The sequence below is a fragment of the Hippocampus guttulatus genome, chromosome 22, assembly GCF_054856545.1.
Source record: "Hippocampus guttulatus isolate MCC_2025c chromosome 22, RoL_Hgut_1.0, whole genome shotgun sequence".
Taxonomy (NCBI): Eukaryota; Metazoa; Chordata; class Actinopteri; order Syngnathiformes; family Syngnathidae; genus Hippocampus; species Hippocampus guttulatus.
Window position 1 is genome coordinate 152,686 of NC_141282.1, and position 14,448 is coordinate 167,133.

Sequence of the window (14,448 nt, forward strand, 5' to 3'; positions counted from 1 at the left end):
CAGAAAAGGCTTGATCCCTTCTGAGCCTCAGTTTAGTTCTTGGTACTTCTAATAAAGTCTGGTCCACAGACCTGAGGTGCCGGGCAGGTGTGTAGGGGCGGATGAGCTCAGAGAGGTAAGGCTATTCAGAGATTTGAAAACAAAGAAGAGGATCTTGAAAATAACTCTAAAATGAATGGGGAGCCAGTGAAGGGATGCCAGAGTAGGAGTTCTGTGCTCCCTCTTACTAGTACCAGTCAAGAGGCGAGCAGCGGCATTCTGGACCAGCTGAAGGCGCTTAATGGAGGACTGGCTGACTCCAAAGTAAAGGGCATTGCAGTAATCGAGCCGGGATGTGACAAAGGCATGAATTACTGTCTCAAAGTGCTCATGTGAGAGGAGAGGTTTTATTTTGGCCAGCTGTCTAAGGTGAAAGAAGCTGGATTTAACAACGGCACCAATTTGCCGATCGAGTTTGAAATCACTGTCCAGTTTAAGGCCCAAGTTTGAGACTGCTGACTTAAGATAAGGAGACAGGGGGCCCAAGTCTACAGGATGGAATGTACAAGGGCCACTGGGACCAAACAATATCACCTCTGTCTTCTTTTCATTGAATCTCAAGAAATTTTGTGCCATCCAGGTTTTGATTTCTTCCAGACAGGATAGGAGTGGCCTTAATGAGAAGGCGTCTTTCTTGCTCAGTGGGACATAGATCTGGCAGTCATCTGCATAGCAGTGGAAGGGAATACCATGTTTCCTTAAGATGGAATCCAATGGGAGCAGATACAGCGAGAACAGCAGAGGCCCCAGAATTGAGCCCTGTGGAACACCACATGACAGGGGAGCAGTGCGTGACTCAGAGCAGCCAAGGCTGACACAGAAGGTTCTGTCAGCTAAATAGGACCTAAACCACTCAAGAGCACTGCCGCCAATGCCCACCAAGTGCTGCAAACGAGTCAGCAGAATACTGTGATCCACTGTATCAAATGCTGCAGTTAAGTCCACTAAAACTAGACACACGTGGTCTCCAGAGTCATTTGCCAGGCGGATGTCATTAGAAACGCGTAACAGGGCTGACTCCGTGCTATGCATCGTCTTGAAACCTGACTGGAAGACCTCCAAGATGTTATGTTCATCCAAGAAAATTTTCAACTGCATGTGCACCACTTTTCCCAGAATTTTGGAAATGAAAGGCAGTTTGGAAATGGGCCTGAAACTTGACAGCACATCTGGATCAAGACCAGGTTTCTTGATCAAGGGTTGGACCACAGCATGTTTAAACTGTTCGGGAACTACACCAGAAGAGAGGCTGCTGTTGATGATATCCAAGACTGATGCGCCAACACTCGGGAGAACCTCCTGAAAGAAGTGAGGGGGAAGAGAGTCGCAAGGGGAGCCAGATGGCTTCATCTGGCGAACTACATCCTCCAAAAGCGCCATGGACACAGTTTCAAAAGAATTTAGCACAGCTGAACATGGAACATGGACAGAGGGGTCAGATGCGGTATTTGAGACCGGAGTCCTAGCTGTAGAGACCCTATCAATGAAAAACTGAAGGAATCTGTTGCACATCTCGGGTGAAGAATCCGAGCAAGTAGGCAGAGGGGGTTTGAGTACAGAATCTATCATTTTAAATAGTGCGCGTGGGTTGTGACGGTTAGCTTGAATAAGGTCCGACAGATATTCTCTTTTGGCCTCTTTTACTGTGAGCTGGTAGTTACGCCAGCAGTCTTTCCAAATTCGATAAGAGACATGCAATTTGTCATTTTTCCACTTGCGTTCGGCTTTGCGACACCCCTGCCTAGCTGCGCGGGTAATGTTGTTAAACCATGGCTCGGGTTTAGGTTTTGGGAGCACAGTTTTTGAAGGAGCCACCAAATCCAGGATGGCACGGCATGATGAGTTGAACCAAGAGGTGAGTTCCTCTGTGTTAGACGAGGGTACGCAAAGGTTATTAAAGGCATCAGAGAAACGACTAGCAGTGCGAGGGTTAAAAATTCGGCGTTTAAAACTAGGAGCGGCAGATTTCACAGCAGCATGCGATAAGACTACGTCAAATAAAACTGCCATGTGATCAGAAATCCCATTTTCAAGGACTTCCAGATTTGACACCGGTAGACCATAAGCAAGGACAAGGTCTAAAATATGACCTTGTTCATGTGTCGGGCTGGTCACATACTGCACGAAATTAAAAGAGTCGATAAGTCTTAAGAAGTCCTTTGCTAGCGTTTTTTCCGGACAGCACACATGGATATTAAAATCCCCCATTAGGAGGATATGATCATATCTCAGCCTGATTTCCGCAAGAAAGGTTGAAAAGTCGCTTAAAAAGTCTTTGTTGTATTTAGGAGGACGGTAAATGACAGCACAGAGCACCGGGAAAACACGACCGACTTCAAAGAAGGTTGCATCAAAGCTGGTTGCCGATGTGGTGAATGTGCACCGTTTACATTTAAAATTGTTCTTAAAGATGCTCACCGTTCCTCCACCACGGCCTGATGTCCTCGGGGTATCGAGGAAACCACAGTCAGGTGGCAACAATTCAAGCAAAGCGTTGTACTCACCAGTACCTGCCCAAGTCTCCGTCAGACACAGGAAATCCAAGTCATTGGAAAGGAAATACTCCCTCAGAATATGGGTCTTGTTCGTAAGCGACCGGGCGTTTAACAACGCGATCCTTGTGGGAGTAGCAACGGGAGGGATTGCCTCTTCCGATCGCCGAGCGCGGGGGAATTCCCTCAAAAGCTTTCGCTGGATTCCTCCCCGAGAAAGGCGTGGGGGGTAGAAATGCCGTGGCGCGATGGGAGAGCCAACGACTGTTAGCAAGCACGAGGCGACGGGGTCGAGGGCACACCACGCCGGAGCGATCGAAGTGTGTCTCGGATCCCGTTTTAGCTTCACGAGCTGACCGCTACGTTTGCCGCCGCGGCGACGGCGGCGGCGCTTCTGTGAAGGGGGCGAGCGAACGCGGAAGAGATTAGCCGGCAGGTTAGCCAAGAACGGAGGTAGCGTCTTTTCACCACCGTCTTGCCAAAACGCGGCCGAATCTCCGACGTGTTGTTGAATCAATAACAACGATCGGCGATCATAAACCAACCGAGACGCTGTTAGGGAGGTAACAAGCATATTAAGATTAAGAATCACATTTTGTGATGATGAAACAAGCAGTCATCATTGAAGTTTTCACTTCTCACCTGAGCATGTTTCAGGTTTGCATGCACCAAGGCTGATTGTATTTAATGTACCTTCTTACTGGGATGCTGAAGTTTTTTTTTCCTTGAGTGCATTGAATTTTTTTTATTTTTTTTACTGAATTAAAAAATCTCGCATTTTCATCATGGTTATAATACTTTTGGAATCTTCATGGGAGTTAGTTTTCATTTGGTTGCGAGTTGTGGTTTTTAAAGTAGAAAACAAGTCGTTATTTCACCTTTCTTTTAATTTGGAAACACCAACATTGAAATACAGCTTGATGTTCTATAATTTTGTCTGCAACGAAGAAGAAAAAGTCTAAAAACAGGTTGATATTCAATTTTTAACGAAAATAGAGTTTAGCACAAGACAAATGGAAATAAGGGTTTCTTTTTCGATTTCCGGATGTTGTCACCAACAGCATTCCTCCTACGGACCAGGAGAGGGCGACAATGTAACGCCTGAAGACGATCTCGTGACCTGTTCTGTAATGATCCATTTCGATCCTGAATTCCACACACAAGCTACAGGTGTCGAAAATTCTCTTACAGAAATGAAGAATAATGAAACAAACAAACAAAAATAAGAATGGTAGTCCAAAAAAAAAAGAATGTAAATCAGAAATTGCTGTTGAATTCTGGTTGAAATTATAATCATACTGTACCTCTACCACTACGACTACTAGTAATAACAACAAATATTCTCAGCATTCCCGCTTGGGCGACAAAATAAACCTGGGTCACAAATGCTCCACAACCAAAATAAAACAAAAAAAACCCAACACTTTCCTTGTTTTTTGCTCACAATAGGTGAACACTAATTTACAAATACTGTACAACGACTGATGGATGTGTGACATCGGCGATGTCTTCACAGAAATAAAATCACAGGAGCTGACCAAGGTTGCGGTGACGGCAGTTTATTCCCATTATGCTGACAGCAAAATGGGGATGAGTGTCATCGACGAGAGCAAATGGCATTCTTTCGATTGAAAGATGGTAGAGCGTAAACATGAGGCATTTTCACAAGGAACTTTAAAAATTTTGAACAAAACATGTCAAATATTCATTAGGCTAATTAAGAGCACCGAATTAACTCAACACACACAAAATAACTACTTGAGGCTTGCTCCATCCATCCTTCCATTTTCCGATCCGCTTATCCTCACAAGAGTCATGGGGGGTGCTGGAGCCTATGCCGGCCATCTTTGGGCAGTAGGTGGGGTACACCCTGAACTGGATGACAGGCAATCTCATGGCAGACAGAGACGAACAACCATCCGTGCTCACACTTACAGCTAGGGACAATTTTAGTGTTCAATCAGCCTGCCATGCATGTTTTTGGAATGTGATTCAAGTGATGGCGGCCCGGTAGTCCAGTGGTTAGCACGTTGACTTCACAGTGTAGAGGTACCGAGTTCGATTCCAGCTCCGGCCTCCCTGTGTGGAGTTTGCATGTTCTCCCCGGGCCTGCGTGGGTTTTCTCCGGGTACTCCGGTTTCCTCCCACGTTCCAAAAACATGCATGGCAGGCTGATTGATCACTCTAAAATAGTCCCTTAGTGTGAGTTAGGGCGTGCATGGTTGTTCGTCTCTTTGTGCCCTGCGATTGGCTGGCAACAGATTACGGCTGGGATAGGCTCCAGCACCCCCCGCAACCCTAGTGAGGATAAAGCGGTTCGGATAATGGATGGATGGATGAATGGATTCAAGTGATGAGCTCATCAGCAAGCTCTGTCAAGGCCTAAACAATTGAATCAGGTGTGTTGGAGTAGGGAGGCACCTAAAACAGGCAGGATGTGGCTCTCAAGGAACCGGATCTACGAATCTACCTCTGCCTTAGACCTGGTCTGGTTGCAGGAAAACAAAAATTCATTAATTTAGTGATTTATTTTTTTTAATGAGGCGAAATTTTAGTCATTGATGGAGAGTTAACATTGACTTAATATTCTGTCGTGACTTAAGAACTCTTCTTGGTGGTTTTCATGCCTGACCGCCAAGAAAATTTTAAAACATTATTTTTAATTCAAACCACTCGCGGTTTGAAAAGCTTTTATTTTGAAGGTAGTCACCGGGGCTCGCTGTCGGCAGATTTCCGTCATGCAGAGTATTAACAATTGGTGGCTTGACAGCTGTACGGAACTGGGGTGCGTTGAGGGACAGACAACCCTTGACGAAATTCCCCTGAATTTTTCTTCAATGTGCTAAAACCCCCACCCGGGGCATCCACAATCATCTCACTGGACTAAAACATCTTTCCTTGAAGCTTCGTGTCCGATTAAAGTCGTCTCGGTGTACATTGGCGTTTCTCGCCCTAGTTTAGCTTCGGTTAGCTTGCTAGCCGCTAACAAAGAGGCCCTCGTTCTCAACACATCGCTGCACGGAGATGGTAAGCGTAAAGTGTTGTTGCAATTTTCGCACCATGTGCACAAGAAGGACATCAGAATACGAGGAGGGACTTTGTAAAGAAAAAGAAGACCACAAAGGACAACGTCAACTGCTGGACGCCATTCGCAGGATGCAGCCAAGAATTGTTCTTCACAGATTAGGTTGGGTCACAACGTTCGTCTCACTTGTTTTGTACTCTTTCTGAACATCCTTCAGATGCTGTCTTTCTTGTCCGCAGTGTGTGTGTATACATATCAAGTTCAAGTACAAGTTTTCGCTTCATCCTCACAAGGGGGGGGGGGTGCTGGAGCCGTTCACAGCTGTCTTCAGGCAGTAGGCGGGGGACACCCTGAACTGGTTGCCAGCCAATCGCAGGGCACACAGACGACCAACCATCTGCACTCACGCTCACAATGAGGGACAATTTGGAGAGTGAACCGCATTATAGCGAGGGATTACTGTACCTGTGTACAGAAAAACGTCTTTTGGCCATTAATGTAAAAGATGTGCAAAATGGTTGTTCTTGGCGTTGTTCAGCACAGTCGTCAATCAAGGACTCCCTTTTGATATACCAGCCAGTTGCCCGCAACACGATTTTGGTGACTGACTCACCATTCCAGAAGGACCGCCCCAGGCGAAGATGCAGACAACAGATAAACTACCTGCGCGATCATGCTTAAAGTACTAAATATTTTATACCGGAATTCCCCACAAACTTGTGCTAGCTATCGCCTAAGCACGCTTGCAAACCCAAAAGAGTGTAAAACAATCATGGGCAACGTCAAAATACACTAAAGCGTTCTTGCTCCATGCGTTTGAGGAAATCTTCTGGTCCACAGCGATTTTGTAAAAAGCTCACCAACTCCGGCGTGAGTGCCATTACGTTCGGAAGCACCTCTGCGTCATGCGGTCAGACCAGCCTCCACTCGCAAAAGTGAGGTCCAGCCAGCCGCCACAGCGATTGTTAATACTCTGCATTACGGTAATGTGGGGCCGTCGAGCGGTGTTGGCCACATTCAAAATAAAAGTCTTCCAACTGATGCATGCACATCAGTGGTTTGGATTTCATATAATGTAACAAAATGATTTCTTGGCTGTCAAGCAACAATGAGTTCACCCAGAGAGAGTGAAAAATCTGCCCGAATAGCACCAAGAAGCGTTCCAAAGTTGAGATAAAAAATAAAGTTAATGTTAACTTTACTTCAAGGACCTGATTAAAACAAAATCATTAAAAAAACGAATTTTAGTTATCCTGCAACCAGACCAAGTCTCGGGCATACTTGGCAACCCCAAATATCCGACCACAGTACTTTTATTCAGATCAAATGTCACATTTCAAAATAAAAGGCCTCGGATATCAGCAATTTTGACCTTTACGCCCGATTAAAAAAAAAAAAAATCTTTCAAAAATGTATTTGAGTTATCCCGCAACCAAACTAGGTCTAAGGCACACTGGGATACCCCAGGTATCTAAAAAAAACCTGTCTGGTTGTGAGATAACAAAAACTGATTTTGTGAGATAACAAAAACTGGTTTCGGCCGAGTGTGCCAGAGACCATGTGTGGTTTTGGGATATCTAAAATCAATTTTTTAATCATTTTTTGAAGTCAGGCAAAAAGATCCAAATGTCAGATTTTTGAGGAGTCGTTCTTAACCTGGGTTTGATCAGACCCAAGTGGTTCGGTGAATCGGTCTCAGGGGTTCGACAGAGCCTCTGTCATGTAGGTTAAGGCACACCCAACTCAACGTGTCACTTAGTTATGACACTCCCACTTGATCATCACTGGCTGATTCATTTCAACCCTGGAGAACCCGGGAACCCCTTTCTTCTTTGGAAAATTATGAATTAACCATTAAAGTATGCTATATGTTCACTGAACACCAAAATATTCAATGCTTTAATCCTAATTTAGGATTAGGGCCAAATTTGACCCTTTGGGATTTTAGGGTCGCATTTGAGTAGCAGAATTTATAGAAGGCAAATTTGATCCCGTGGGTTCTCCAGGGTTTGAGATAAGACAAGAAAACCTTTATTTGTCTCACAATGGAGAAATTTAGTGCACAATTTTAAAAACGTATCCTTATGTCTTGAAATTTTATGTTGTTTTTTTTCTCTTTTTAATAAATGTGTTTTTTATGTCTTGAATTTGTAAAGAAAACCTTTTTTATTTTTCACCAATGAAGGGTTCGGTGAATGTGCATATGAACTGGTTGGGTTCAGTACTTCTAACAAGGTTAAGAACCACTCTTTTAGAAGTCTTTTATCTTGAAAGGGAATATCAAATCTGAATGACAGTAGTCTGGTTGGATACCTGGGGTGGCCCAGTATGCCTTAGACTTGATCTGGTTGCGGGATAACCAAAATGCAATTTTTAATGATTTATTTTTTTATAAATCAGGTGAAATTTTTGTCATTGATGTAAAGTTAACAATGCCCTTTTTTCATCTAAACTTCAGAACCCTTCTCTGTGCTATTCTGAGAGTTTTCATACTCCCTGGGTGAACTCATGGTTGTCTGACAACTAAGAAATTATTTTGTTGTATTATTTTAAATCCAAACCACTGACGTGCATGCATTCGTTGGAGAGCTTTGATTTTGAAGGTGGCTAACGCCGCTCGCTGACAACAGATAACCGTAATGCTCAGGATTAAAAATAGCTGTGGCGGCTGTCTTAACTTCAACTTTGCGAGTGGAGGCTGGTCTGGCCGCAGTGCTTAACTGAGCCGGCTTGCCGCTAACATAGAGGCGCTTGTGCTCAACACATCGCTCCGCAGAGATTGTAAGTGCAGTGTTGTTCTAATTTTCGTGTGAAACTGTGCGCAAGAAGGACAGCAGAGTACGAGGAGGACCTTTGTGGAACAAAAGAGGGCCATGTGCGTCAACGTCAATTGTTATTCTTTTTTCCTTTCGGCTTTTCCCTTCAGGGGTTGTGGTGTCTGTTTAATATCTGTTTTGTGTCAGTTTTATGGATAAATATATAACCTAATATATCGTAACGTAAAAAGCAGAGGACAGGCATATGGTTGTCAGGGAAAGCAATGAACATGCTCGGCAATAGTCACCTTGGAACAGGAAGGAGCAAAGTACGTACAAATAATGACTGCTGTCTGTTTCGCTTAGATTAGCAAAAATGTCGATCATTAGACTCGCAAAATGCATGTGCGGGGCGAAGTACATACACGATAACTGCTGTCTGCTTTGCAATAATTATCATCAGGTCGCCAAACCTACGGAGATACAGTTAAATCTACACTCACAAGCAATCACACAACGGCCCAGTACTGGCCTCTATTATATTTTAAAAACAAAGCTCATTGTGATACCATCATAAATCAGAACCAAGATATGAAGCCGCTTATACAGTACTGTTCAAAATAATAGCAGTGCAATGTGACGAACCAGAATATCCCTGGTTTTTAGTAAATTTTTTATTGTTACATTCCAGACAAGTTATCAGTCGGTGCAGTAGATTCTCAGAAGACAAACAAGACCCAGCATTCATAATAGGCACGCTCTGGAGGCTGTGCAATTGGGCAAATAGTTCAAAGGGGTGTGTTAAAAAAAATAGCAGTGTTGCAACCAATCTCTGAGTTCATCAATTTTGGGGAAGAAAAAAAACAAAAACAGGTGAATCAGGTGTGAATCAGGTGGCGCCTACTTAAGGATGATGAAGCCAGCACAGGTTGAACATGCATTTGAGGAAAATGGGTCGTTCAAGACAGTGCTCCGAAGAATGGCGTTCTTTGTTTAAAAAGTTGATTGGAGAGGGAAGAACCTATAAAGAGGTGCAAAAAATTGTTGGCTGTTCAGCTAAAATGATCTCCAATGCTTTAAAATGGGTAGAAAAACCAGAGACACGTGGAGGAAAACAGAAGACAACTATTAAAATGGACCGGAGAATAACTAGAATGGCAAAGGCTCAGCCAATGATCAGCTCCAGGATGATCAAACACAGTCTGCAGTTACCTGTAAGTGCTGTGACAGTTAGAAGACGTCTGTGTGAAGCAAATTTATTTTCAAGAATCCCAAGCAAAGTCCTTCTGTTACAAAAAAGGGCATGTGCAGAAGAGGTTACAATTCGCCAAAAAACACATCAACTGGCCTAAACAAAAATGGAGGAACATTTTGTGGACTGGTGTGGGGTCTGCCGCGTGGCCTTTTCCAGCCGGCTGTCGCTGGATCAAATGAGAAAATGGCACGAGTTGGGTGTTCCGGGGGTAATCGGAGGAGATGTCCAAGCCAACGGATGCGCCTCTGAGCGGCCAGTCGGGATGCAGGGGGCTGAAGAGTATGTTTTCAGAGGTCTGAGTTGGAAACATGGAGGTGCCAGCTGATGTTCAAGATGGTTCTGAGTGACCTGCTGTCAAAGCCGTCGATCCTCTTGGCCAGGGTCTTGTTTAAAGGCCAGGATTCTGCACCATACAGGAGGATGGGAAGAACTGCTGAGTCATAAATGCGCATCTTGGTCTTTTGGGACACTGAGTGGTGGCGCCAGAGGGGCCGCCACAGTGACTGCATTGCCGCGGCCGCGAGGGCGCGTCTGCGGTCAATCTCTGGCTTGAGATCGCCGCTGCTAGTAATAGTGGAGCCCAGGTAGATGATGGAATTGACAAATTGCACTTCGTCCGTGCCAAAGAACAGAGGGGAGGGGTGGGGTCCGCCCCTGATATACATAAGTTTGGTTTTCTGCCAGCTTACTTGGAGGCCCAGCTTTGCTGCTTCTGTTTGGTATATGGAGAGAGCACTGCTGAGGTGTTGGAGGGAGTTGCTGAACAGGGTGGTGTCATCAGCGTATTCAAGGTCGGTCAGGTGGAAGTTGCCGAACGACACGCCTGAGACTTGCTCCCGGACTCGGATCACAAGGTGGTCAATGACACAGTTAAATAGGTCAGGAGCGGCCACGCAGCCCTGTCTGACCCCGCTGTTAATGGGGAACCACTCTGAGTCCTTCCCATTCACACGAACACAGCTCTCTGAGTTGTTGTAGAGTCGCTGGAACAATGTGATTATTTTGGGTGGCACTCCAAGGTATTTCAACCTTCTTCCGGGTTGAGTGAACGCTGGCGTATTTTGGCTGCCGCTGCTCTCCCACAAACTTTTGTGTTTTACGGTGTTTTTACAGTGTTTTTACGCTCGATTGTTTTACTGTTTCGCACGGAATCACTATCATCATCTCACAGTCATTCCACTCCAGCCCCCATCCACGCCTGCTTCGCACTCTCAACCATCTTCGACTGTTTTCGTCCCGGCGTCTCAGCGTCCGACCTGCCCGTGCCATCTCCGCTCCGTTGTGCCCCGTGATGAGGGTTGGCAGGGCCTGTGTCTGGGTTCTACTGTTGTGGACCATCCTGTCGCTCCTCCATCGACCTGTCGAGGGTCTGCTCCAGTACTTGGTGGCTGAGCTCCTTAGGCTCCGCTTCCAATGGCTGGGCCCTCCTCCTGCTCTACACCTGCTCCTGGACATTGTTCGCTTTCCTTCCCGGAAATACATTCACCGTGGGTCTCGTCGGGGCTTCTGCCTCAACCGATCCAACACCATCACCTTCTTCTGGTCTTCCTCCCGTCGGCCATCCAGAAACGCCGGCCGATCCATCGACCATCGTGCGTTAGCCGGCTTGGCTAGGTCGGCTAATGGTCCTCGCAGCAGCGAGACTGCCGCCGTCAACTTCGGGCTACTTAACATCCGTTCGCTTACTGGGAAGGGTAATCCCATTCAAGATATCCTCACGGACCGTAAGCTTGACATTCTCTGCTTAAATGAAACCTGGCAAACTCCCGGGGACTTCTCACAGCTGAACGATTCCACTCCCCCGGGATTTGTTTACATTTCCAAGCCCCGCGATTCTGGTCGCGGAGGAGGTCTCGCGATACTATACCGCGAGAAGTGCAAAGTACTTCCGGTTTCTCTCCCTCCACTTTCCTCCTTTGAATGCCTTGCCTGTCAAATATCCGGATCCATTCCCACGATTATTGCCACAGTGTACCGCTCCCCCAAACCCCACCGTGACTTCTTAAATGAACTGTCTGCTGTCCTCACCCATCTCTCCTCTCTGTCACCAAATGTAATAATCCTGGGAGATTTTAATATACATATGGACAACACTGCTCTTCCTCTCACCATTGACTTCACTTCTTCACTTAACAGTTTTGGTTTTGATCAATTTGTAGATTTTCCCACACACATCAAAGGTCACACCCTGGATCTGATCTGCTGCTCTGGTATTTCCCCCTCTAACTGTACTGCTGACGAACTTCCAATAACGGACCACTTCCTTATCTCATTCAACATTACGCTCCAGCTCTCAACTGCCAAATCACCCCGGACCATCGTTTACCGTAATATTAAAGACATTAACATTGACTCTCTCACTGCATGGCTGACCACCCCTGACTCCGGACATTGAGTCCACTCCTGATGATTTGGTTTTCCGATATAACTCTGGTCTCATCAGCATCCTCAATACGCTCGCCCCTGTCAAGTCCCGCTCTGTCCTTTTTACTCGGTCTGCCCCTTGGTTCACCCCTCATCTCCGTTCCTTGAAATCCCAAACCCGGCAGCTTGAGAGACTTTATAGGAAAACCGGTCTCACTGCTCACAAGGACATCTATGCAGCTCAACTATCCCTCTACAAGGATTTCATCTCTCAAGCAAAATCACATTACTACTCTGGACTCATCTGCTCCAATGCTGGAAATACAAAGACTCTCTTTTCCCTTTGGAACAGAATCACTCAACCCCCTGACTCCCTACCACCTCACTTTTATTCTCGTGACACCTGCAACGCACTTCTCCTCTTTTTCAATGAAAAAATCAACAAAATCCACCAGCATCTGGGCTCCTCTGTACCTTTCCCCTCCTCTGACCTTCTCACCCCTTGCAAACTGTTCTCTTCTTTTGAACTCCCCCATCTCTCATTAATTTCAGACCTCATCATTAAATCCAAGACTTCCTCCTGTTAGCTCGATCCCCTCCCCACACTTCTGGTCAAATCCTGCCTACCCTCTCTACTTCCCTTCATCTCAGCCATTATCCATTCCTCTCTGTCGACTGGAATTGTTCCTATCTTCTTCAAAACTGCAGCTGTCACCCCAATCCTGAAAAAACCCGGTTCAGATCCCAATGACTTCAATAACCCATTTCCCATCTTCCCTTCATTTCTAAAATTCTTGAGAAAACTGTCACCTCTCAGCTCCACTCCCACCTCACCGACGATAGTCTTTATGAACAATTCCAGTCCGGCTTCCGTCCCCGTCACAGTACTGAAACAGCCCTCATAAAAATCACAAACGATCTTCTCATGGCAGCAGACTCTGGCCTAATCTCCATCCTCATCCTCCTTGACCTGAGTGCAGCCTTCAACACAATCTCTCACAACCATCCTCCTCAACAGACTCTCTACCATAGGCATCACCAACACCCCTCTACGTTGGTTCCACTCATATCTCACTGGCCGCTCTCAGTTCATGAACTGCCTCTCCGTGAGCCGTCACCTTACCATGGTGGAGGGGTTTGTGTGTCCCAATGATCCTAGGAGCTAAGTTGTCTGGGGCTTTATGCCCCTGGCAGGGTCACCCATGGCAAACAGGTCCTAGGTGAGGGACCGGACAAATCACGTCCCACAAAGCCCCTTATGATAAATAAAATCGATGGCACTCAGTTTCCCTTGCCCGGACGCGGGTCACCGGGGCCCCCCTCTGGAGCCAGGCCTGGAGGTGGGGCTCGTTGGCGAGCGCCTGGTGGCCGGGCCTACACCCATGGGGCCCGGCCGGGCTCAGCCCGAAGAGGCAACGTGGGTCCCCCTTCTCATGGTCTCACCACCCGTGGGAGGGGTCAAAGGGGTCGGGTGCAATGCGAGCTGGGCGGCAGCCAAGCGAGCTCTTGGGACATGGAATTTCACCTCTGACATTCGTCAGTTCATTCAACTTAATTATTTTATTTCACAATCCCTCCCCGTCTCTTCTGGTGTTCCCCAGGGTTCTGTCCTAGGTCCGCTCCTTTTCATTATCTACCTCCTTCCGCTCGGAAACATTTTCCGTAAATTTGGCTTACACTTTCACTGCTTTGCGGATGACACCCAGCTCTACCTCTCCAGCAAACCCGACGCCTCTCTCCCACCCTCATCCCTCTCTCACTGTCTCTCAGAAATCAAATCTTGGTTCACCCATAATTTCCTCAAGCTAAACAGCAATAAAACAGAACTCCTACTCGTCGGTACCAAATCTACTCTAAACAAAGCCGACAGTTTCTCCCTCATAATTGATAATGCCACTATATCTCCTTCCCCCCAGGTGAAGAGTCTGGGTGTCATCCTTGACAGTTCACTATCCTTTCACTCCCACATCAATAACATTACCCGGTCCGCTCATTTCCACCTTCGCAATATAAACTGCCTCCGTCCCTCACTTACTCCTCACACCACTGCTATCCTTGTTCACAGTCTCGTCACTTCCCGTATCGACTGCTGTAACTCACTCCTCTTCGGTGTCCATCAAAAATTCCTCCATAAACTTCAACTTGTTCAGAATTCAGCAGCCCAGATCATCACGAGAACCCCCTCCTTCTATTATATCACCCCCATCCTCCGACAGCTCCACTGGCTTCCTGTCAAATTTAGAATCAACTTCAAACTACTTCTCTATACATTCAAAGCCATCCATAACCTTGCGCCCCCGTATCTGTCAAATCTTCTTCAAATCTCCATTCCCTCTCGCTCACTCAGGTCCTCATCCTCCCTCCACCTTTTTCCACCCTCTGCCCGTCTCAGTACAATGGGGTGCAGAGCCTTCAGTCGCTCTGCCCCCGAACTCTGGAACTCACTTCCTCCCAACATTCGTAATATTGACTCTCTTTCCATATTCAAAACCCAGCTCAAAACCCACCTATTCAGAC

At 46.4% G+C, this 14,448-nt stretch overlaps 1 protein-coding gene across 3 annotated transcripts in view; it reads left to right on the forward strand.

Moving 5' to 3' along the window:
* LOC147185877 (uncharacterized) overlaps positions 1 to 14,448 on the forward strand; it is a 55,006-nt gene that overhangs the window by 22,955 nt on the left and 17,603 nt on the right. The window contains exon 1 of one of the 3 annotated variants that reach the window (XM_086102934.1): positions 4,853 to 5,718. The exons of the other annotated variants lie outside the window; for them this stretch is intronic. Within the exon in view, the coding sequence (XP_085959060.1) occupies positions 5,556 to 5,718 (163 nt within the window). The 5' untranslated portion in view covers positions 4,853 to 5,555. Of the gene's footprint in view, positions 1 to 4,852; positions 5,719 to 14,448 lie in introns of those variants that run through there. 3 annotated transcript variants of the gene reach the window in all.